Here is a 27,171-nt window from a genome sequence, read left to right as displayed (position 1 = left end):
TTTCTAAATCATATTTAGAAGTAAATACTTAACTAAGAGTTCTGTTAAATAAACATTTTATTTTATAATTATATAATTTTTTAAATGCTATAGATCAATAACTAAATAGCATTGTATGATGAACAAGGTTAATCATCACAGGATTTAGATTTTGTTAAATTAATATAATAATGTGTTTAAATAAGAAAAAATAAAATTAAATATTGCAAAAATTATTAATTTATATATGTCAATGAATATTTTTTTTTATTATATCAAATGATAAGATGATAATTTCTATGATTAGTTTCATTTGATACCGGGCGCGCATCGCGCGGATACAAATATTAGTTTTAAAACGGAAAGAGTAATGCAAAGAAGAATGCGAAAAAGCAGAAAGTGAATATTATTGCAGCAATTTCCTTTGCTTTAGGAAATTGTACGGAGCCAATGTGTAAAGCTGTTGGGTCCCGCCATGAATTAATCTTATCATTGTCATCTGCAAGATCCGCTTTTTTTTCTTTCATTTCAAAAGACTTTGTCGTTACCGTAGATTTTTTTTTTTTTTTCAAATGTGAAAGGTAGATCGACGAAAAAGATTTTAAGAAAAAAATATACTTAATGAAACTAAATTAAAGAAATAATATGACATATTTAAAATCACAAAAATTTAAAAATTACTTTGATATGTCATACATTTTGTAAGACACATAAATCTAAAAATCTAAATTTCAATGTATTTTTTTAATTATTGTGTCTGATTAAATTAAGACACATAAAAATGGAGTGAGGATTATTGCTCTCTCTATTACAATTTATCCGAAATAGTTTGGATCTATAAGGAATTTAAGAAAAAATAAAAAATTTAAAACTTGTAATCTTCAACATGTTATAATATTATTTGTATGACTATAAACTTTTGAAATTTATGATTTTAAATATGTAAAAATATCTCATTAAAAATAAAAATAATAATAATAATAATAATAATATATATAAATTTTAAAACATGTCATATTCTTCCATTTCAGCTTATCGAGGGTATGACCTTAGATAGGAGTTTATGGAGGACACAGATTAGGGTAGAAGATTAGTAGGTCGTTGAGTGTTGTCCCGCTTAGCCTTTCATACTAGGAGTCGCCTTACTCTTGTAGTCTCTTGCCTTTCGATTTTTGCTAATTGTTGCTTGTACTTGGTTTATCGTTTAATTTGGTAGTTATTGCTCTTTTTTTTTAGATTGCTTTAATTTATTCATGCTTGTATAGTGTTTTGCCATGGTTTATTTGGGCTCGCTATCTCTTTTCCATATTACTTTGCACTATTTGTCTTTATGTCGAGAGTCTATTGAAAACAGCTTCTCTGCCTTACAAGATAGAGATAAAATCTACATATACTCTATCTTTCCAAACTTCATTTTGTAAAATTTCACTATGTTATTGTTATCGTGGTGGTGGTGTATTCTTCTCACCGCAGATCAAATGAGAAAATGTGTCACGTGAACTGGAATCGAGAAAGCATAGTGCGAGGAACTTTTCAGGCAGCGCAAAGTTGATATTCACTATACTAGATATCTTGACTCACTTTGCCCCAAGTCTATATTCCAGTCTAATTTTATCCACCAATAAATTTAGTCCTTAGTGCTGCACGCCAGTCATGAATAATACTTTGTTATCTCTCATCGCATTACTTTAACCGAAAAATAGATGATATAGCAAAATGTTGCTGTCCAATCCCTCATTTTGTCCGTATTATATACTGCCTTCGGCTCATAATATACTCCCTCCGTTTCAATTTATGTAAATTTATTTGATTGGGCACGATATTTAAAAAAGAATGAAAATTTTTAAAATTTGTGATTCAAAATAAGTCTTGAATATTTGTGATTCCGGAACCAAAATGAACCCAAAAAAATTTTTTTAAACCAAAATACTCCAACAAAAAAAAGGTTACATAACTACCTTTAGCGCATTAAAATATTGCGCTAAAACACTTAACCCTGACGGAGCTGTTAAGTGCTTTAGCGCACTATTATACTGCGCTAAGCCAAAGTTTCTCTCACCTATAGCGCAGTATCGGGTCCCTCCAGTGGCAAAAACAAAATTAAAAAACGTCATTGGAGGCGATTTGAAGGTGGTCCCCACATCAAAAAAATATCATTTTCTATTAAATTTCTTCAGGAAAGTTTAGATTCTCGGTATATTCAAGTTAAGGAGCAAGATTCTAAGCTCGAATTTTGGGAAAAAGCGGCTTACAACTCGATTAAAATAACTATACAAAAAATCTTCGATTAAGGTTTTCTATTATGAACTTGTGTTATTATTTTGTTATATACATTATATTCTAAGCATGCTTAACATTTAATCCTTGTTATTTTGCCAAAAAAAAATCAATGTTTTTTTTGTTCTTGATCGGATTGGGCAGTGGCTTTTGCCACTGTTCCGTTTTTTTTTTTTTTTTGTTTAATTCATTATTTGTTAAATGTTTATGAATTGTTAATTTGTTAAATGTTTATGAATTGTTAATTTGTTATATGTTTATGAGTTGTTAATTTGTTAATTGTTTATGAATTGTTAATTGTTAATTGTAAAGGAATTATTATTTTGTTAATTGATTATTTGTTAAATATTGATTATGAATTAATTAGTTGTTAAATATTGTTTATGAATTGAAAGAAGTTGATTGGTAATGAATTATTATTTTGTTAACTCTTTTTTTGGATGATTGTTATGTATTGTTTCATAATGTATCGTATTGTGTTGTACTGTACAGTCGTTACATAAAATAGGACCTTTCATCGTTACATAACAATGGATTTAACGATACGATTCAATAAAATTAAAGTAACAATCAAAGCAAACATTGTATTTAAACTAATAACACAATATAATACAATAGGTAACAACCATCCAAACAAGTTGTAAATGATTATGAATTGTTAATCTATATTATTTTAAAAGCATGAATATATATGTTAAATAAAAAAAGATTATCTAAAAAAGAATAGTTAAAGTTCTTCTTTTCATAAATAAATAAGTTAACGATAAAAATGTAAAGTTTGTAGGAAAATATGTCGTCGACGAATATACTCTTTTAGTCTAATTTTATCGTAGTTGTGTTGGCTATTTGGTCAACTAAAAATATATCACATATTCAAAATAGAGTTCTAAACAAATATTACTGCTGAATTTCGATTCCCAAACTAATTAACTTAAAAGTCTTTGCCATCACATAATTCAAAACTAATTAACTTAAAAGTCTTTGCCATCACACATGTGTCCTTACTATCACATATTAAATTTACTGCACATTTAATATAACGAAAGTTATGTTGAAAATAATTATTTTTTATTCCAATATTTGGTTAGAGAGTGAAAATAATTTTTGGAAAAGACTATCTATTAAAGATTTATACATTCAAAATAAATATTGTATTCAAGATAATAAGTAGATATTATCGACAAGAAATATTCGTGCAGCACACGTACATAGAGACTACATACCCCCAAAATATAGTAATCTGCTATTATGTTAATTATGCCATTGTTATTTTATTTATTTGTGAAATTGTTTATCCCGTGTTAATTATTCACAAGATATAATACTACAGAATTCACATATTCCCTACAAATTATTAATTAGTTAATATAATTTATCTTTCATTTCAAGAATAATGACTAATTTAATTTGTACAGACCGGACTCTTTCATGGATCCGAATGTTCCCCCTGGGCCCGCTGATAAATCAGTATTGTCTTTGCATGGCAATCATAGGTCAGAGTTATTATGGGCTGGTACTATAGGGATATCGACTAGGCTCCATTCTCGTAGGCACGGACTCTTTTACGCGAGCGCCCCCCACATCCTCGCGTCTTAGAGATATTGTTTCGGAGCGGCATCTATCGTTGCGTGTCCGTTGGTCGGGTACATCATGACTGGGCGCTCATTACGGCCATGGTTGAGCGGTGGAGGCCGGAGACACATACTTTCCATCTTCGCACTGGTGAGGCCACGATTACACTTCAGGATATGGAGGTCCTCTTTGGATTGCGGGTAGATGGAGAGCCACTATACACTCGGTACGAGCCTCCTCCTGGTCAGACGTGGGTGAAAGAGTTGGCTAGGCTCACTCACTTCGTGCCTGATGCCGCGGCCCAGATATTCGGATAGAGTCGGGTTTAGCTTAGTGCACTCCGCACTTATTTGGAGGGTCTGGATCCGGTTGTGGACGGCACCCAGCACGATGATGTTGATCGTCATTCCCGTTTGTGCCTGCTTATTATATTCGGGGGCATCTTGTTCCCGAACTCATCGGGTGCCTTTGTTAGTTTACGTTATTTGGTTTTCTTGGAGCATCTGGACTGCTTAGGAGACTACAGCCGGGGCGATGCTGTTTTGGCGTATCTTTACAAATGCCTGTGCTGAGCGTCTATTGGTGCTGTCAGAGATGTGTGTGGATTTTTTGTTCTTCTCCAGGTAATATTTGAGTGTGCGTTCCTTTAATGTAAACAAACCTCTTGAAACGACGACTAAAAAATTGTATTTTCTAATATCGCTTATAGTTACAGGCGTGGGAGAGGATGCTGCCTTTTCGGCCCGTACCTAGGCATCACCTCGAGATTGACATGACTTATGCGAGGAGGTGGACAGCGGGTTTTGACCGGGATGTGGATACGTACCACAGTATTCTTCAATTCCGGGACAAGCTTGATCACATGACGGACGATGCGGTAAAATTATTTAACTTTACATTATTAATTTAATTAAACGTCTTTTCTACTTGGCGATCACTGATTTGTATTTATATGTCATGCAACTATTTGTATGGACGTCGTAAGCTGCTATATTAGATGGTTTGCCGCCCTTTTGCAGGGCAGGTCAGGGGGGTTAGAGGTCGCGGTGTCCATTGATACACCTGGACATCGTAGAGGACCACATGCCCGAGTGTGTCTTACGACAGTTTGGGCATACACAGAGTATACCCCTTGACGTCTGTCATCAGCTCTGACACTACCAGCGGGACGATGGGGCTGTCGTTGATGATGATTTTCTGGCTTTCATGGCTGTCCAGCTCCACCGCTGGGAGAACAGGGTAGGCACTTTAGCGGTGGTCGTCCATTTGACTCCTATTGAGGATTACATACGCTGGTATCATCAGATCACACGTCGATTGATCGGCAACCCAGCTTTGCGTCCTGCTAGGGATGTAGGATCCTCAGCACTCGCGGGGCAGTACGAGGCATTGGTAAGTTTATCATATTTAGATTTATTTAATTGCATTAATTGTTACGTTTTAAAAAATAACTTTTTTTTAACTGTTGAACACAAATGCAACTGATGGCCGTACAATGATTACGCATCTTGGGGTTAGAGCATACGCCTTACCTCGGGCTTGCGTCGGAGATGGTACGGATATTCGAGGATGGTATCCGGTAGGCAGGAGAGATTAGGCGCATGGAGGAGCCTGTTCCGAAGGCTGAGTATCAGCCAGCGCCAGGAGGAGGAGGCCGTGCTGCAAGAGGACGCCGTGCTGCCAGAGGACATCGTGCGCATAGAGGACGCAGTGTTGCTGCTAGAGGACCTGGTGGTGGAGGACACCATCTGGTAGATATGGCAGATGAGGTTGATCCCATTCCAGAGGACGTTCTCGGTCTAGCCCATCCGCAGCTGTTCCAGGCCGGTGGCAGCTCACCTCGGGACTCACCTAAATTTACGCCGGCGCTCCTACTTGCTGAGATACCTGGGTCTTCATCACAGCTGAGCCAGAATGCATACATGGAGGAGCGTAATAACGTCGATTGGGCGGCGTTACGCGCTTCATTAGCTGATGAGCGGCCTGTGAGGAATTTAGAGGGAGCTAGGATTCTTGACTTCGATGAGTTTTTGATCCCGGTTAGTATTTAAAATACTTATTTGTTCATTTAAATTACTTATTTTAAATATATATGTTACTTATTATTTAGTAATATTTTATATTTTAGGATTCGGCGCCAGCGGGTCCACCAGAGCCACTCACTCAGGCGTTTTCTCATGGGCCTGTCGAGCCAACGGTGTTTTCCCATGTGACTGTCGAGCCACAGGTAAGCTTTTTATTAAAATTAGTTTTATTCAATATAAGGTCAATATTTAATATACATATTTGATTATTTAAAGTACTTATTTTAAATATGTACGTTACTTATTATTTCCTTTTTTTCATATTTTAGGATTCGATGTCAGTGCGTCCACAGGAGCGACCCATTCAAGAGATTCTCATCAGCCTGCCAAGGCAGGGGTGTCTTCTCATGAGACTACCGAGGCGCAGGTAAGATTTTTATTTAAAATTAATTTTATTCAATATAAGGTAAATGTTTATTTAATTTTTATAACTTTTATTTGGACTTCGAACAGCATCTCGTCCAGGAGACTAACTCATATTCACCACCAGACCTATCTCAGGAGCCTACAGACCCATCTCAGGAGCCTACTCAGGAGCCCGTTGACACACGGGTTTGATTATTCAACAAACGTTAATGTATTCAATATAAATAAGAAATTGTACTAATTATTATATACTTTTCAGGTTCATCCTTCGGCGCCTGCGGTAGCCGCTCCCGACGAGGAAGAGGTCGAGTTTCCAGACCCAGGTGAGCATGAGGTTCTGCCCGTGCTAGCGGGACCAGATCCCAAGAAGAAGCACATTCTAGTCAAGGGCGCACGGGCCAGGGGAAGAGGAGATGATCATGACTTGGAGCGCTTGGTTATTAAGAGGAAAAAGGGGCGATGGAGATGATGGCGAGGGCGGTGGGGATGGTATGAGCCTTAAGCCTAAGGATAGGCTCAGGCATACCACATGTGGGACCCATCCACGATAGTGTATATACATTAGTGTTGTACAGTTTATCGTAAATATTATATATTTTTTGCATATTTATAAATATTATCTTAGTATTTATTATTATTTATAGTTTCACATCCTAAATTGATAATAAAAAAAAAGTGACGCATTCGAAATAAAGTTAAGCATTAATTTAAAAATAACACGAAACCCTAAAAGATAAATAACGTAAAGCTAATGACTACAAGTCTTCAAACAAAAAAGGAATTCGAGCACTTTCAAACCACTAAAACGACAATCCAAACTTTTGCGTATTCTTGATGTATTGAGCCTACCTTATTAATTGTACAAATATAAGTAGGGTTCTATATAAAATATTGAAGTTCCGGAGTCTCAAAGCATGGTTAATATACGGCTAGACTACGTAAAAAAGAGTGAAAATTTAATAAGAAGCTATTTTTGGAAAATGGTGGACTCTTATAGCGCAGTATTTTACTGCGCTAAAGGTAGTTATGTAACTTTTTTTTTGTTGGGGTATTTTGATTCAAAATGTTTTTTTGAGTCACTTTGGTTCCGGACTCAATATTTGTGTGGCTGTAAATCATTTAATAAAGTGAATTTGTTTCCAAATTAGGAAAGAGGTCATTCATTTTGGCACGGACTAAAAAGGAAATAGATTCACATAAATTGAAATAGAGGGAGTATCATCTTAACCAAAAGTACGCATATTAAAAAATCAATAATATAATGTAAAGTTTATCAAATTACCCCTATATAATAAAAATAAGTTATTTTTTTCTCTTGATTAGAGCATCCACAAGTAGTAAACCTTTTGACATTAGGAATCCAACAATATCAAGTTTATATATGGCTTTTCCAATTATTATTTAGATGTTACTTTAACTTGTCACTTTTTGTCTAAAGATAATTGCAAAAAGACTAGTCAATTTGTGTCTTGATTTTCCAAGATAATACTTATTATGCGATAAATTCTTTTGGCTAATGTGACACTTATTATGAAACGGAGGGAGTAAATCCATATTGCTACCACAATAAAATACTGTAGGTAGTATTCTAGTGCTATTTTCAATTATCTTTTGTCTACGATGCCCAATGTTATTTTATGGAAAATGATAAACATGTTCCCTTATTTTTGGTAATAAATCTAAAATAGTCCCTTAAATTTTATTTGAGTTATTTTAGCCTTTTAAGTTTGTCAAAAATTGAGTCCCAAGATTTCAGCCGGTGTTATAACTTGGAAATCTTCCATACAATGCAAAGATTCTTTGAATCAGCTCTTGGGTTCTATTTAACGTTAAGATTACAATTTTCTTGCATTTTTTTCCTCTATCACGAGATAAATTTGGAGTCTTTGTTAATTATTTTGGTTTCTGTTGTGGTGAAAAAAGAAAAGAAAATGGCCCGGAAGAAGATCAAGGAGTACGATTCTAAGAGATTGCTGAAGAACACTTCAAAAGGCTTGCCGGTTATGATAAAGTTTCATCTTTCAAGTTAGACAAATAAATTAGGGTGGCGGTAACTGTAGCAATAGCGGTGAAGAGTAATGAAATTTTAATGGTTGAAAAACAAATAGAAGGGAGGGGTAAAATGAGTTTAAGGCCGCTGCGTTGGCATACCATGTGACATTCACCTCATCAAATGTCAGTGCACTACCTTGGACAAACTTAACGGATGAGGGGTATATATTTAAACCAATAATATAATGACAGGGTATATTTTGATCTAAAATATAACGAGGAGTATAATTAACCCTTTTCTAATAGCACGGGGTAAATTTGAACCTTTTCCGTAGAAAAAAATTATTCGCGGAAAAATATTATTCTGTAGACTCATATGGTCTTCAGCCTTAGATTCTCGTCCAAACCTATTCAGATTAGTACACTAACCAGAGAGAGAGAGAGAGTTCACTTGCTGAAAACCAACTATGAGTATTCCAAAGGAGAAAGGTGATGGTTCCTCCATCTCTATGCCCAAGACAGAAACGGATTCAAAAGATGAAACTATTTTAGCTCAAGATCAGGTCAAGCAAGCTCAACTGAAAATGCACCTTCACAGTATCAAAAAGGAAGATCATGAAACCATCGAATCCTATGTAAAGAAATTAAAATGCACAGCCGATTCTCTAGCAGCAATCAACAGTCCAATATCAGATCAAGATTTGGTTTTGCAACTTCTCGCTGGTTTACCTTCTCAATACTTGCTCCTCAAAAATAAGATCTCATCTCAGTGTCCTCTCCCAAATTTTTCTCAGTCTTGTTCCATGCTATACGAATACGAGAAATCCTTGTCAGGGCAATCATCAACTAGGCCTCCTCTTAGTTCAGATCGATCTGGTACTCCACTGTTTCAATTTATTTATCTTACCTTTTTTTTATTCCATTTAAAAAAAAAAAAAACTCTCTTTCCTTTATGGCAACCATTTATCACAAGATTACAGAGCATTTTAATACATTTTACATGATAAATTTATTATCATGTGATTAAAAAATCACGGGTTTTAGCTGCGGCAACAACTTCTTGCTTCTTGCAGAAATGCCGAGAAAAGCTGCATACAATAGACCCTTGTGGCCTTATGATCCGGCTCTTTTTTATATCCCGCACATAGCGAGAGTTTAGTACATCATATTGCCCTTTATTTAAGATTCAATTTTATTTTATTTTTACTTTTTAAAATTTCGTGTCTAAGTCAAAAAAATCAGACATAAATTAAAATGGAGGGAGTAATTCGAGTGCTTTGCAGAAAATAATAACTCAAATTCCAGCAAGAGTATTCTGGAGACGCTGCATTATGTAGAAAATGCAGTGACAACTATAGTATCAATAGGAAGCACCCTTTGTAATGCGTTTGGATGGTCTAAAAAATCAACAACAAATACGGGACTTGGTGGAGGAAGAGGAAGAGGAAGAGGACGTGGTGGAGGAAGAGGACGTGGTGGAGAAAGAGGAAACTATAATAAGAGAGGTGGAGGCCCTTCCAATATCAACAACAATTCTCGTAACTCTAGTCGAAGGTAGTTATAATTTGATCAAATTTTAGTACTACGTATCTACTATGTTTTCCTTCTTGTTACTGTGTTCTAAGTATTGGATCGTTGGTTTCCTGATTTCAAGTTTTATATAATCAAAGATTGTACTGGTAAAAATATTGTAAAGCTTCCGGTAAGGGATCTATTGTGATTTCTTTGAATTATATTGCAGGACGGAAGTGGAGTCAGAATTTTCAGTTTATGAGTTTTGGATGATAATTTTTATTTACTGGGTTCTAGATAAACTATTTTTTATGTAGTAAGTACTAACTTTTTAAATATAAATAAAGAATTTGATGCAAAAATAGTGAATTGTGAATCCTTAACCAGCACAGGAAATTAAATAGGGAGGAACGAAAATAATTAATGTCATTGAAATCGATTGAAATCGATTACACATGGAGGGGATGTTTGGTCCAAACCAAAGTTATCTTAGGATAGTGCATAATTGTGGCATAAAATTTATACATAAGAGTAGTTTCATGAGGCCGGTATTAAGTTTGGATCCAAACTTAAGATATAAAAGTAGATATTTCATTTAAAGAAATATAATTTATTTTAGTAATAATTAAATTTCATATAAGTATATTTTAAATATCTAAATACAAAGCTTTCATTTCATTCTTTTAATATTTTAACTTTTATTTTGATGAACTTATTTACTCAAATCATATGCGAAGTCAAATTTAAAGTTTAAGAGTTCTGAATCCTAATTTTTGAAGTTTTTAGTTTTAAGTTAATAATCTATACATATTTAATGAACTTTTAAGATAAATATAAAAATTTAAACCAAAATGCTACTGAATCTGGCTAAACCTATAGCTGACACTCTAACTCTGCCCTGCTTTAAATTTATTTTGTGTTTAAAGAATAATCTTAGTAACTAAACAAGACATTTCAAAGATAATCCGATATAACACTGTCTTCATTTTCAACACTATATGACATCATTTAATAATTTTTAAAACTATGTGAAAATCATTTTAGTAAAAATATTTTAAACACATATGAGCTCATTAAAGCATAAGTATATAAGTAAAAGAAATGATTATTTTTAGGTTAATAAATAAGATCAATAGAAGAAAGTTACAGAAAAAATAAAATGCAGCGGATGGGGTTGTTCCTCCCTTAACCAGGGGTCTCGGGTTTGAGCCTGGGTGTGAAAAAATTCGTAGTAGGGAGCGCTTCCCCCGGATAGGTCCTAAGCGACGCAAATGCAGATTAATCAGGCTCCAATGCGAATGCCGGATAGAAAATTAAATTAAAAAAAAGAAAAATACGGTAGGATGTTCGACAGCTTTTGAAAAGTTGACCATTAGTACAAAAAAATAAATTTGACTTCAAAAAATAAGATCAGGACTCAGAAGTAATTAATTGAAAAGTACATTTTATAGGAAACTTTTGTGAGAACTACAAAGCTCCTTGGTTGGGGTTTGAGCATGGGTATGAAAAAATTCGTAGTAGGAGGCGTTTCCCACGAATAGGCCCTACGCGAAACGACTGCAGATTAATCGGGTTCTAATGTGGCTACCGAATGGGAAATTAAAAAAAAAGGAAAAAATTGAAAAAAAAGAAAAATACGGTAGGATGTTCGACAGCTTTTGAAAAGTTGACCATTAGTACAAAAAAATAAATTTGACTTCAAAAAATAAGATCAGGACTCAGAAGTAATTAATTGAAAAGTACATTTTATAGGAAACTTTTGTGAGAACTACAAAGCTCCATGGTTGGGGTTTGAGCATGGATATGAAAAAATTCGTAGTAGGAGGCGTTTCCCACGAATAGGCCCTACGCGAAACGACTGCAGATTAATCAGGCTCCAATGCGAATGCCGGATAGAAAATTAAATTAAAAAAAAGAAAAATACGGTAGGATGTTCGACAGCTTTTGAAAAGTTGACTATTAGTACAAAAAAGTAAATCTGACTTTAAAAAATAAGATCAGGATGTAGAAATAATTAATTGAATTTTTTTATAATTTATGAGAAACTTTTGTGAGAACTACAAAAATCCCTTAGTTGTCTCTTATATATAGTAATGATAACATTAGTTGAAAATTGTATATCGGAATAACCTACTTAATCCTCGAACCAAACAGCCCTTTAATGATTTTTAGAGAAGTAGGTTATAGTCGGAAATTGAGCAACTCTGTCTCCCCTATATGTTAGCTATATGATGTTACCCACATAGGAGGAAAAAGTCTTGCTTTTGGTCTTGACTCGTAATTGGTCTTTCCTCCAACGTATAATGGAGGATATATATATGAATACGGTTCTAATAGAACACACAAATTTTGTTTCAAAATTTTAACATAAAGTGTTTCATAGAAGCAATTTATCATATGTTTAGGTATTTAATTGGAATAAATAGTAATTTAAGTGTATAAATGAAATTTATTGCTCCGTCAGTCTCAATTTATGTAATATATTTTTTTTTTAGTAAACAAGAATTATATATTTCTATATTTAGTTCAACTTAAAACTTCTCTTTTACCCTTAATGAAATGAATGTCTATTGTTTTAGATCATAAATTTTTAAAAAAATCACTTCTCAAATTATATCATATAAATTGAGGTTTAGAGATTACTAATAAATTTAAGAGGCTATACATGTATTAAGCATTAATTATTTGCAATAAATCAACTGAAAAATTAGTACATATGATGGTATAAATTTTTTAAAATAACTGATTGAGCCGAATCATTCACACCCGTGTTAAGGAGAGGCAAGAGTATTCTTCACCCTTCAGTAATGAGAGGAATAATTAGGAGAACATTATCCAAAAAGAAAAAGTACTAATGAGGAATCAATTAAAGTATCATAAAATATATTTTCTTTTCACCCACCAATAAATTTCATGCTTAGTGCTGCAAGCGGGCCACGAATAATAATTTCTTATCTTTTATCTACTACTTTAATTCAAAAAGTGGAATATATAGTAAAATGTTATTGTTCAATGATCAATCCCTCATTTTGTCTAGTGATAGACCATGCTAGGCACAGGCCCAACAATTTTTGTAAGGATGAATCACAAAAATTGTAAATTATACAATCAAACTTAGTGTGAAATATTTGGTTAATAATAAAAAGAATGTACCTACCAGATTGTCTTAAAAAATATCATAAATAGCAACGCTTAGTCAACCATTATAGTTGGACCTGCACCTGCCATTCTGTACGGAATGTGTGAACTCAAGTGGGCCCAGATTTTGTACTATGTGTTTTGGGCAATTCGCAGAATTGCCTTTCTTTTGGGGTGGTCTTTATATTTTGCCTCTCATATTAAATTTTGCCCTTCATATTTGTCGTCTTTAAATTTTGTCCTTGGCTTAGATACTTGAGGTTCTGGGTACGAACCCCCGCTCAGGCATAAAATAAAAAAATAATTTCGCAAGGCAAGGCTGGATGGAGTATACGCCGGATCCGACATAAAATCCTTAAGGAAAAACTAAAGTTATATCGGAGGGGGCATAACTTTTCCTCAAGGCATAGTTTAGTTATGTCTTATGGGGCAAAACTTTTCCTTAAGGAACTATGCCTTGTGGGGAAGACTTTTAATTAAGGCATAACCAAAAGTATGCCTAATAAGGTAGAACTTTTCCTTAAGGCAAACTTTTAGTTATGCCTTAAGGAAAAGTTTCGCCTTTTGGGGCATACTTTTAGTTATATTTTATGGGGCACACTTTTAGTTAAGACATAACTAAAAGTATGCCCATAAGGCGGAACTTTTCCTTAAGGCATAATTAAAAGTTTGCCTTGAACTTTTCCTCCGGCATAACTTTAGTTTTTCCTTAACGATTATATGCCTGATCCGGCATAAAGTCCTTAAGAAAAAACTAAAGTTATGCCGGAGGGGGCATAATTTTTCCTCAAGGCATAATTTAGTTATGCCTTGTGGGGCAAAACTTTTCCTTAAGGAACTATGTCTTATGGGGCAGACTTTTAATTAAGACATAACCAAAAGTATGCCTCATAAGACAGAACTTTTAGTTATATTTTATGGGGCACACTTTTAGTTAAGGCATAACTAAAAGTATGCAACTAAAAGTATGCCCCATAAGGCGGAACTTTTCCTTAAGGCATAATTAAAAGTTTGCCTTGAAAAGTAAAATATATATATATGTCTCAAGGCAAAGTTTACCCCCTCCGGCATAACTTTAATTTTTTCTTAAGGATTGTATGTCGGATCCGGTATACACTCCCTCCAGCCCTACCTTGCGAAATTAGTTTTTTATTTTATGCTTGAGCGGGGGTTCGAACCCAGAACCTCAGGTATCCAAGCGAAGGGCAAAACTTAAAGAACACAAATATGAGGGGCAAAATTTAAAGACCACCCTAAAAGAAGGGCAATCCGTGCAAAAAAATGATGTGTTTTCGAAAGGGCAATATGTAGAATTGCCCTTGGGGTGGTCTTTAGTTTTTAACTTTTTCTGATTTGTAAAATTCCATCTTGAATGGACAAATTTATAAAATTTTACCTTGAGACAGAATTTTATAAATTTTATCTTGAGATATTTTACCTTGTGAATTTTTTTATTTTTTTAACGGAGCTAAGATTTGAATCTACAACTTCAAAATATTAAGCAAAAAGTAAAATTTAAAGACTATCAATTTAAATTATAAAAATTAAAGACCAACCCAAATGAAGGGCAATCCGCACAAAAAAAAGTCTTCAAAATTACATGTGAAATTTTGGGCCCACAATTCAGTAAAGAGTAAAGATTTACTCAATTATAAGGATACGTAGTTAAAGAGAAATCCGAGGGATTCTCCGTCATTTCAGGCTAAGGGGGAGCTCCTGGATTCACTCTTATTAAGGGATCGTTTTGTTGGAAATAAATTATTTCAGGATAACTTATTCTGAAATTAGTTATTCTATCTTTTTATAAGAATAAAATAATACTATAATTTCAGGATAATTAATCCAAAAATTAGTTATATCATAATTTTATTACAATTAAATTTGAAATAAACTCATTTTAAATATAATTTTGAGATTATTTATCTTTATCCTTCGTACCAAAGGAGACCTAAGAGTAGTAAAATACATCCATATTATCTAGAAGAAGTCGACATTCCGATCACAGAATCAGACATGGTGTGGCAACTTCTTGCTGGTTTGACAAGTGAATATTCGCCCGTCAAGAAATTAATATCAACAAGGCGCCCTCTCCTCACTTTTGAAGATGCTTGTTCCATGGTGTCCATGCAGGAACGCAAATTTTTGCAGGTATATATGTGTGTCAAACACACATATTGGGTTGAATTTGAACGGGTCAAACTATGACATATCCAAAATAATTCATTATATGTTGTTGCTACTATATTCTTCTTCATTATTTTCAGTATGAGTTTTTCATTATTGCATTTGCTTTTAATACATGAATTTTTAAAATTCGTGTGACCAGGAGGTCACGGGTTTAAGCCGTGAAAATAACTTCTTGCAAAAATACAAGATAAGATTACCTACAAAAAATCCGTATGATCTGGCCTTTCGCCGATCCCACCCATAATTAAATCTTAGTGCATTGGGCTGTTCCATTTTTTTTTTTACTTTAGTTTTTAATTAAATCTAAGATCTATCGTAAAGAGTCTCACAAGTTAGGGGTAAGGCAGTGTGTGTATGCACTATCTTTCACTTACTCCACTAGCTATGTTGTTGTTGTTAATTTTTTTTTAATTTACTTTTTAAGCATTAAATAAAAATGAATTCAATATTATTGGCGATCTAACATATTTAACAAAAATATTGTTTATTTAAACATATCTTAACAAGAGTTTTTCATAGATCAATTTGAGCTAAGGTAACTGTTCATTTTTCAAATATTTTGATTGAGCATTTCAATATGATCAACCTGAACTTAAGCTGAGTGTGGTGGATCATATTTTAAAGAGCTAATTTTGTCACCCTTAATTACAGGATCATCACGAGGAGCAAAATACAACTGATCCTCGTGTTGTTGGTGAAGAGGAGTCTTCTGCTTTTACTACCCTAGAGAAGGTGGTTACTGTAGTGGGTGCAGTGAGTACTGTAGTTACTGCAGTTACTGCACTGGGTGCATTACCTACTGTAGCTGGTGCAGTTGGTGCAGTGGGTGCATCAAGGATATTGTAGGTTGTGCAGTGTTTGCAGTGGGTGTAGTGGCTAGCTGGAAAGTTTGGCAGTCGCAAAAAAAATTACGAATATGAATAGAGCTAGTCTTATTGTGTTTGTATTTGTTGTTTAATTAAGTAACAATTGGGTCTAACTGATCTTCTTCAAAACCTTGAATTGTTAGTCCCATTTAAAGTTTGTCTTTGAGATGTATGATATGCAACATGATGTGAAGTTGAAGTTGTATTACTATATTTTCATTTTCCTTTCGGGGCATTTTTGGTATGGAGGTATGTTTTTTCTTCAATTTTTTTTCATGTTTTCGTCAGGGGTGTCCCGCCATTTTCTCCTTCTTTGAGTGCCCAATTATAGATTTCGTTTTTAATTAGGTTTCCTCATCAGCTTTTCCTAGTTTGTCGTTTAGCCGGCCCCTTTTGTGAACTTGCATGTAATTACATTAATCAAAAGCTTCAATGCAAGTGTAATTAAGAGAATGGTATAATGGATAGATGAGTTTTGTCGTCGTTTAAGTAATTGGATCTTCGGTTTCTATAATCAAAGCTTGAACTGCTACCTAAATTAAAAGTCTTTTGAGATTGAACTCTAATAAGAGTCGGTTCTTGGAAACTGTAATTGGAAATACTCCTTAATTTGCTATTCCATTTGAATTGACGTTTCAATGTTCTTGAAAAAGACCAAAGTATATGGCGGAATCCGCGACTTTTGTAGCACAAAAAAAAAATTGAACTAAACTAGCACAAAAAAAAAAAAAAACATTACTAGGTTTCACGCACTAAATTAGTCCGTGAAAGGACCAAACTGCAAAAATACAACTTGGGCCTTTCACGCACGAATTTCATGCGTGAAGGAGCCAACAAAAAGTCTCCCCCATCCTTCCCCACCACAGACCCGACCCTTTCACTTTCCCACCACAGAACCCGCCATTAACGCCCCCTTTCAGTGGTCCCCAACCCCCCCCCCCCCCCCCCAAAACGTTGTTTTCGTGTTGTTTTTTAATCGAAAAGTTAATATTCTTAGTATATTGAAGTGTAAGAACAAGTTTCTAAGGTTAGATTTTGGAATAGAGCGGCGCGGAGCTCATTTTGAAAACTCAAAAACACCTTCATTCTAGGTATTTTACTATGAATTTTTTATTACATTGCTAAATATATTATCACCTTAGGTATGGTGGGAGGGATCTGTGGTGGATTGCGCTTTTTTTTTTTGTGCGTTTTTGGGCAGTCCGCACCTACGACTGTCCCCTTTAATTTTTTTTTTAATTTGTTTATCTATTGTTAATTAGTTAATTATTTATTGCTTGTTTATTTAGTATTTGTTAATTGTTCGATTAGCGACTTATGTATTTATTAATTGTTAGACTAGCTATTTCAATTGTTAGACTGGCTAATTATTTATTTAGTTTTTATTAAGAAAATTGTTTATTTGTTAATAATTTCTTAATTGTTTCATTAATTAATTAATTTTTTATTTGTTAAATATACGATAATAATTTATTAATTTTTTGATTAGATACTTAATTGTTTATTTATTAAATATATGATAATAACTTGTTATTTTTTTGATTAGTTAGTTAATTGTTTATTTATTAATTATTTATACTAATTGTATGCTAACTAATTATTAATTATTTGACCTATTAATTTTTACTCTTTTATATTTTAGGATTGAAAACCCTTAGTTTAGGATTCATAACCCGTAGCTTAGGATTGAAAACCCTTAATATAATTTTAGATAAAAGATTACATAACTAATATTACTTGTTAATGATTTATTTAAAATACGTAAAACAGATGAGTCACCACAATCCTTAATAAAATTTTCGATAAAAGATTACATAACTAATATTACTTGTTAATGATTGATTTAAAATACGTAAAACAGATGGGTCACCACAATCCTTAATAAATTTTTTGATAAAAGATACATAACTAATACTACTTGTTAATGATTGATTTAAAATGCGTAAAACAAATGGATCACCACCCTCTTGATCCGGGGCCCTTCGACCGAGAGTTACTGTATCTTCAGCCCGAGCATAGGTCGCAACATATATGGACATCCGACCTGCAGCCTAAGTCTCAGATCCGTACCCGGTTAGGGGACTTAGCATGGTAGATCTTAGCTGCTCGCCCCCCACATCCTCGTGTCCTGGATATACTACATCGGGGCGGTATCTACCGGTGCATCGAAGTTGGTCGGGTACAGCACGATAGGTCGCTAGTGACGGCATTGATTGAGAGGTGGCGACCGGAGACGTACACATTTCATCTCCGCACCAGTGAGGCTACCATTACCCTTCAGGATGTGGAGGTCATTTATGGGCTACAAGTTGATGGATGCCCATTGTATATTGAGGAGCCTCCTATCCTCCCGCCTTACCGGGATGAGTTGACTAGGCTCACCGATTTCGTGGCTCTGGATGGTCATATTTCCAGCCAGAGTTTGCTTTTGTTGTCGGCCCTTTACGCTCGCTTGCGTCTCACAGACATGCAGCATCCGATTGGAGAGGACACGCCTCAGGCTGATGTTGACCGACGTGCGCATCTATACCACATAACTACTATTTTAGTCTTTTATTGTTAACTAGTTCAATTCTTTTTACAGGCTTTTATATGGACGCCGTATGATCATATTTGGATGAGCTGCCAGCGTTTTGTAGGGCTGGTCAGCACATGTGGATGTCGCGGTGTCCATTAATATATATGGATATCGTTGAGTATCACGCGCCCGACCGCGTGTTACGGCAGTTTGGGTATATACAGAATATACCCGCGGCTACAGTTTGGGAGCATGACCACTATGCGGGGGACGACGTGCGGGCGTCGATGATGCATGGCGACTCCATATGCAGCAGCAGGTCCAGAGTTGGGATGTGAGGATGACGAGCCTAGCGGTGGTCGGACATGACACTCCGATCCATGTGTACATGGAGTGGTACATGGGGATCACTCGCATCATTATTGGCAACCCCTCTAGGCGTCGTCCAGATAGCCTGGGATATATAGCTCTCGTAGGAGCGTACGAGGCACTGGTAAGTTTTATTAGGCTTAAACTTAAACCATCGTCTTATGTACTACTTTACAAATTTATTCAATTGTTAATATTTGCAAACATATGTAGCTACGGACCGTTCAGACGATGAGCTATGAGAGCACTGCCCATACGGAGGCCCCGGAGACGGCGGAGTATGCAACACGGATGATTGAGCTTGCCGAGACTGGTATGAGACAGGCACATGACTTTGAGCATCTCCATGAACGTGTTCCCGGTGCCCCACCTGGGGCAGCAGGTGGTCGTGGTCACTGAGGAGCTGGTAGCCGTCGTAGAGGTGGTAGGGCTGGCAGAGGTGGTGAGGCTCCGTCGACTTCAGAGATCCCGCCGAGTTCTTACAGGCCGGCGAATACAAATATCCTATCGACTTCTCATTCCCGACCGTCGACTTCACAGACACCTCTGCATACGCCGGACCCTTTTTCAGATTATGTGCCCTGGCCTTCATTTCCACATCCACCAGTTCGTGATCCACAGGGCGAGCGGCCGGTTCGTGATCTACAGGGTGGCCTGCATCTGCACTTCGACGACTCCATGTTCGAGGACTTCGTGTTTGATACGGCACCATCTGCATCTCCTGCTCCGGGAGCCGCTTAGGAGCCCTCTCACCAGGCATCTCAGGAGGCCGTCGACACACATGTTTCATTTTTACAATAAAATAAAATAATTTAATAATTATTTAATTATTTCAGGTTCATTTTAGAATAAATCTAAATTAAATTGTTTATATGTTATTTCAGGTTCATTCCTCTGCGCCTGTGGACCCATCTCCTGCACCGGGGCCCACTCAAGAGACCGTTGAGGAGCTAGCTCAAGACCCCTCTCACCAGGCATCTAAGGAGGCCGTCGACACACAGGTTTGCTTTTTATTAATTATTTGTATATTTCAGGTTCATTTTAGAATAAATCTAAATTAAATTATTTATATGTTATTTCAGGTCCATTCCTCTGCGCCTGTGGACCCATCTCCTGATGAGATTGACGAGGAGCCATGTTATGAACCGGCCCCACCGCCCACCGTCATTTCCCATAGAAAGCATGTTATGAACCGGGGTCCGAGTCAAAAGAAGGGAAGGAAGGGAAGCAAGGATGATCATGCCATAGAGCGTGTACAGATTAAGAGGATGAAGGGGGATGGAGATGATGGTGGTGGTGGTGGGGTTAGCCTTAGGCCTAGCCGAACTCTAAAGGCTCCCACTTGTGGGACCTGAGATTGTGAATGTTGTAAATAAAGTGTATATTTTATGTTATTATTTTTTTAATGATAATTAGTTATCTTAATAATAACTCGTGCGACGTATGGAAAAAATCGTGATTTTAATAGGTTAAAAAAAATAAAAATAAACCAATATTAGTTACAAATGAAATAAAAGTGTAAGGGGGAAGGGGAGAATAAAACAAAAGTACACTCTTTCACGCACAAAATCTATGCGTGAAAGTGAAAAACTTAAACTTTGACGTGTAATGAAAAAGTTAACCTTTCACGCACAAAAACTGTGCGTGAAAGTGAAAAACTTAACCTTAACCTTTCACGCACAAAAACTGTGCGTCAATACATTGCTGCATTATTTGACCGCTTTAATACGACTTGTATTGCGCACCATTTTAATGCACAATGTAAGTGTTGATTTGAAAACACAGCACGCATGCTAATTTCAGAAATCTATGACACATAAAGGCTTGATTTGACAATACATTGCTGCATTATTTGACCGTTTTAATATGACTTGTATTGCGCACCATTTTAATGCGCAATGTAAGTGTTGATTTGACAACACACCACGCATGACAATTTCAGAAATTTATTTAACTTGAAGGCTTGACGAGTGAAAAACTCATCAACTTCATAAGTCTAAGTCTTACAAGTCATTCAAAAAAAAAAAAATCAAACTTCATAGAAAAAATTTCTCAAAATGCTTCAACTGTTAAGGTTTCACTATTTTGGGATGGAGATATCATCGAGGACAATTACTTCATTCGTTAGAGTATCAAACCAAAATTCCATGTTAAATTTTTGACAACTTTAAATTATGAAACACTAGTCAGTTACATGCACAAAAGAATGAAAACTACACCCACTGAGTTTGGAATCTCACTAACTGGCAGATATCCACAAACAATATCAAACGGTGTAGTGCGTTATGGCATGCACAATATCAACGATGATGAATCTAAGTGATTATTTGGGATCGCCGGAAGAATATCGTGATTTAGTATTCATTAATGTTCTTGAAATGTATGTTGAAAACATACCTCGAGAAGAAGTCCCTCAAATCTAGCCTATTCATGGTAACACTTATAGGGACTTTAGTTCTTATGGAAACATTTTGAGTGGTCAAGTGCCGCTGGAAAATCTAAGCTAGCAATTTAACCGAGCTTACAATGAAAATTGGTAAATATGAATTTTTCATATTATTATGTGTAGTAGCACGTGTTTGTTGTATGAATTGGTAAATAACTAGTTTTCAAATCTTTATAGGAACTATTCTCAAAACTCGCCAGCGTTACCAAATATGAATGTTGGTTAATCCTTTCGGTTCGGAGGAGTTGATCGTTCTCCACACCATGACAGTGCTTATGAACAACAGTAAGTTCATTACCTTGATATTTTATATATATATATATATATATATATATATATATGATGTTGGTATTTAAAATATGTTGCTTTTCGTGTAGGAGGATGAATGCACTTGATAATGAAGATTTTCCTAATTATTATGAGTCATCATTAAGTGATGACGATGAAACAGCTAATAATACAGAGGTAACCGATGATGAAGATGATGATGATGTTCAAGTTGGTATGACCAACAATATTCCTCAAAGCCAAAACCAACAAGGACCAATGCACCATCACGTACCACCACCGATGGCTGAAAACCCAACTTCTGAAAGCCTAATTCAGTGGCATTCTAACAATATCCCTTATCTTGACAGCCTGCAGGGTCGTGATGATGCATTTGTCTTCACAAGAGAAGATGATGATAGTCACCTAAAAACCTGGATTGAACTAAAGGATCTCAACAAAGATCGATGCTACCTTGCAAAGGGAATGTTGTTTGCATCCAAAAAGGCGTTGCAACGGGCTGTCAAAATTTATTGTTTTAAGGACATGAAGGAGTTTAAGGTTGATCAGTCAAACACAAAGATATGAAGGCTAGTTTGTAGACGACGGTATCAAGGCTGTGAGTGGTTGCTTCGGGGAATTGTTAAGCCTGATGGTATGTTGGCTATCACAAAATTCCGCGAAAGACACACTTGTGATATGGAAGAAAATCGAGCAGATCATTCTAATTTAGATACAAACATGATTGCTCAAGTGTTATTTAAAGACATTGTCGAAATGCCAAGGTAACTTATCCTACCTAGTACATTATATGTCTTATATCAATTGAAAGATCATTACTAAATGTTGTTTGTTTTAACTTGTGCAGGTTCCCCATCAAAGATTGTATTCGAAACGTTCAAACCGTATATAGGAAAACTATAAGCAACAGAAAGGGATTTCTCGGGCGTAGACGCGCTTTTGAGATGGTCTTTGAAAATTGGCATACTTCTTTTCAATCGCTGCAAAGGTATATGGCAGCTTTACAACATTTTAACCATGGTACTGTTGTAGAGTGGCTTATTATAGAGGGTAAAATCTTTAACTTCGTATTTTGGACATTCAAACCATGCATTGATGGTTTTTCTCACTGCCGACCAGTGATATCCATAGATGCTACACATGTATATGGTGCCTACGACATCAAGCTCCTAATTGCAAGAGGAATGAATACCAATGGGTCAATATTTCCTCTTGCTTTCGCAATTGCCGCTAACAAGAGCAACGACACATGGGGGATCTTTTTGACCCATTTGAAAACTCATGTTATTAAGGATCGTACCGGCATATGCGTGCTGTCTGATCGTTATAAAGGCATATTGCACAATATGGATAATTTACCGGGGTGGCAGCCTCCCTTTGTTTACCATCGCTATTGTTTAAGGCACTTAAAGGAAAATTTGCAATCAAAGTTTCACTATGGCACTCTAAATAAATTGATGTGGGGGGCTACGATGGAGCATTAACAACGAAAATGGGCTGCAAAAATGGAATGAATTATTTTTTAATTATTATAAACCTCTCGTATTGGATGAATTATTATTAAATCAAATATTTATATTTGTACATTCAAATATAATAAAACACTTAAATCAAAACTCTATAAATATGACAAGAACCCTATAAATATGACAAGTTTCAATACTTACTTTGGGGCACTTTAGAACCCCTAAAACGACGATCCAAACGTTTAGGTGGACTTGATGTAATGAGCCGACATTATTGTACGCAAAAAAAGATATTAAGTTTTACATAAAATATTGATATTTTGGGATTTTGAAACATGACTAATCTTTGCCCAAAGTATGGAAAAAAACATGATTTGAAAGGTAACACAAAAAAAAGGCCTCCTTCATGCACGAAATTCGTGCGTGAAAGGCCCAAGTTGTATTTTTGCAATTTGGTCCTTTCACGCACTAATTTAGTGCGTGAAACCTAGTAATGTTTTTTTTTTGTGCTAGTTTGGTTCAACTTTTTTTTTTGTGCTATAAAAGTCGCGAATTCATAAGAGTAGGTTTTTGATAACTGTAAAAGTAATCTACTTGACTTGTTAGTTGATTTGAGTTGTTGTTTCAATGCTATTGAAAGTACAACCATTGATTAGTATGAGTTAATGCAAAGAAAATCAAACTCAAACGGTCCAGTTGAAATATAATTTCATTGCAGAGTAAATTTGGTTTAAAATAAATTTCGCTTAGATATCATTGATATTTAAAAAAAAAAAAAAATCTCTTGGTTCAATAGATGATTTATATATTTTCTCCGTCTAAAAAAGATTGTCATGTTTCGGATTACGACGGGAGGGGGGGGGGGGGGGGGGGGGCGCAAACTTACTGATGTTCGGTGTAATTCGGCCATAAAATCTTTAATTTTTTTGAAAAAATAAATAAATATTTAAAAACAACATAAAAAGTACTACTATAAGTCACAATAGTTAACAATTCCAAATATTTCAAAAATATTTGAAAAAATTATGGTCAAAGAAAATATTCTTTGACTTTCCAAATACTTCGTAACTATGACAATCTTTTTGGGACGGAGGAAGTAATAGTTATCTAAAACTATCTCAACTTTATTACTTTTTTAAGGAGAAATAAAGAGTAATGCACAGATTCTGTGCACAGATTCTGTGCGTGAAAGGGCCAAAGTGTACATTTGCATTTTGGCCCTTTCACGCACAGAATCTGTGCGTGAAACCCGTCTCTAAACCCTCCAGCCCAACCTTTATTCTCTGGAAATCAAACTCAAAATTAAGGTTTTTTGTGTACTTTGACCGAAGATTAGTCACGTTTCAAAACACCGGAATATAAATATTTTATATAGAACTTAATATTTTTTTTAGTGTACAATAATATCGGCTAATTACATCAAGTATACATATACATTTGGATTGTCGTTTTAGGTGTTGTTTAGTGCTCTTAAGTACGTTTGAAAACTTGTTATATTTAGGTTTAAGTGTCATATTTTATAGGGTTTTGATTAATCTCTTTTGTTTTACTCCCAAAGCTATGAAAGTACTTTTTTGGTTCAAGACGAGAGGTTCATAATAATTGAAAAATATTTCATTCCATTAGCAACGAAATACATCATTAAATTATAATAGACTTAAAAAAAAAATCAAGTTCTAGACACTCTTCTACTTCCAGATGTGCTGCCACCACGGGAGTTTTGCCCACATGAACGCTTATCATGCCCAAATTGCTTACATGTCGAGCACTTGCAAGAGTAAGTCTTTTCGCTAATATCCATTTGATTGTGATAACGGGTTAGCTTATTTTTTTCCAATTTACGGATATGGTTCTTGTTCGCAATCATAGAGAACGGTGCGGCTGGCCAATAAGCTTGATTACCAAGGGGACGGAATTGGCCCGAGTATGCTTTAAGGTATTTTACAACCTTATATTCCTTCGCCACATAATCAGTTACATTTATGGCCATTCTCTCAAAGCACTTGACTGCATGAGAACAAGACATGTGGTACGTTTGCCACTTACCAGAAGTGCATGATTGTGTACACTCAGTAACGATATGTTTCTTTCCTCTTTTGCCATCGCAATAACCCGTTCTAACTTGATACACTCGTTGAACGACGGCATACTCAGTCATTTGGTGACCCTCTGCCTTTCTTCTATGGAGCTCCATCTTTTTATAGGGCTTTGGCATCCATGTTCTCTCGTCGGCTAATATAGCTCTTGCCTGCCTTGTCCTATCCGCAAATCGCTCCACGACTTGCCTGAAAGTTAGTCTTACCATTACGGTGACAGGTAGTCCTCGAGTAGATTTGAGGAGTCATTGAAAGACTTTGAGTTGTTCGTTGTGAGCATGCCCCATCTCCTTCCTCCATCAACATAAAGCGTCCATTTTTCAACTTCTAATTTCATCAACCAAACATATGCCTTTTCACTCAGTTCCTTTAGCAGCTCCATTTTTGCAGCCCATTTTCTTAGTTGATGCTGCATCGCAGCCCCCATATCAATTTATTTACAGTGCCATTTGCAAACTTTGTTTGCAAATTAGCCTTTAAGTGCCTTAAGCAATATCGATGGTAAGCGTGTGAAGGCTACCACCCTTCCAGAGTACGCATATCGTGCAATATACCTTTATGACGATCTGATAGGACACATATGCCCTGACGACCCTTAATAACATGAGTTTGTAGATGAGTCAAGAACATCTCCCATGTATCGTTGCTCTCGTTGGCGGCAATTGCGAAAGCAAGAGGTAATATTGACCCATTGGCATCCATACCTACTGCAATTAGGAGCTTAATGTCACATCGGCCTTATACATGCGTCCCATCTATCGATATCACATTCCTGCAGTGAGCAAAACCATCAATACTTGGTTTGAATGCCCAAAAGTCGAAGTCGAAAATTCTGCCCTCTAAAAGCCGTCACTGTACAACAGTACCAGGATTAGCATGTTGTAGAGCCGCCATATACCCCGGCAACGCCTGAAAAGAGGATTCCCAAGTTTCAAAGATCGTTTCAAAAGCAAGTCTATGCACGAGAAATCCCTTTCTCTTGCTTATGATTTTATCATATTTTGAGTGGACCATGCCAACACAAGTTTTGATAGGCATCCTGCATAAGTTTAAACAAACAACATTTAGCAATGATATTTTAATTGCTATAAGATATATAATGTAAACGGTCAGATAAGTCACATTGGAGTTTCCTCAATGTGTTTAAGTAATACATGAGCAATCATGTTTATATCTAGATTAAAATGATCTGCTCAACTTTGTCCCATATCACAAGTGTACTTCGGGTGGAATTTTGTGATTTCCCACAGACCATCCGGCTTAGCAATTTCCCGAAGCAACCACCGACAACCTTAAGTATGTCGCTTACAAATCAGCCTCCATACCGATCTGTTTGAGTCATCAATCTTAAACTCCCTCATATCCTTTACACAATACATTGTGACAGCCCGTTGCAATATCTTTTTTGATGTGAACTGCATTCCCTTTGCAATGACGCATTCATCAGTCATGGAATTTTTTGGTTGAATCCACGTTTTTTGGTGACTTTGATAATCATCTCTTGTGAAGATAAATGCATCCTCACAACCTTGTAGACTGTCAAGATATGGAATATAGTCAGAATACCACTGCATTGGGCTATCAGGAATTGGGTTTTCCGCCATCGGAGGTGGTATGTGGTGGTGAGTTGGTTTTAGGGAGTAAAATGCATATCTTCTTCATCCCCATCACTATCTTCATCATCGGTTACCTCTGCATTATTAGCTGGTTCATCGCCATCACTCTCTGATGTGTCCACATAACTTAGACAATCAGCACCATCTAAGAAAGCCCTCCTTCTACACGATAGATTGCATATGTTAAATTCCAAATTCATATATATATATATATATATATATATATATATATATATATATATATATATATATATATATATATATTAATTATTTAGCATCTAGGTGATGAACCTACACATATTGATTAAGAGCATGGTGTGGAGAGTGATCAACTCCACCAAACTGAGAGGACTGCCTTTCATTCATAGATGGTACCAGTACCATTGACGAGTTTTGATA

The 27,171-nt window shown here is 35.6% G+C and overlaps 2 protein-coding genes across 2 annotated transcripts; both read left to right on the top strand.

The window, feature by feature from the left end:
* The first annotated feature begins 8,640 nt into the window (after positions 1–8,640).
* Positions 8,641–10,062, top strand: LOC132626180 (uncharacterized). The gene is made up of 2 exons (XM_060340954.1): positions 8,641–9,146; positions 9,554–10,062. Exons 1-2 carry the CDS (start codon positions 8,738–8,740, stop codon positions 9,826–9,828), a joined length of 684 nt encoding a protein of 227 aa, XP_060196937.1. The 5' UTR covers positions 8,641–8,737; the 3' UTR covers positions 9,829–10,062.
* Positions 10,063–14,621: 4,559 nt separating this feature from the next.
* LOC132629332 (uncharacterized) lies at positions 14,622–16,383 on the top strand. Its single transcript, XM_060345015.1, has 2 exons — positions 14,622–15,068; positions 15,759–16,383. The coding sequence occupies exons 1-2, from the start codon at positions 14,934–14,936 to the stop codon at positions 15,951–15,953; spliced, it is 330 nt and encodes a 109-aa protein (XP_060200998.1). The 5' UTR covers positions 14,622–14,933; the 3' UTR covers positions 15,954–16,383.
* Positions 16,384–27,171: the final 10,788 nt, after the last annotated feature.

This window comes from Lycium barbarum, chromosome 2 (assembly GCF_019175385.1).
Source record: "Lycium barbarum isolate Lr01 chromosome 2, ASM1917538v2, whole genome shotgun sequence".
Lineage (NCBI taxonomy): Eukaryota > Viridiplantae > Streptophyta > Magnoliopsida > Solanales > Solanaceae > Lycium > Lycium barbarum.
This window is presented reverse-complemented; position numbering and strand designations above follow the sequence as displayed.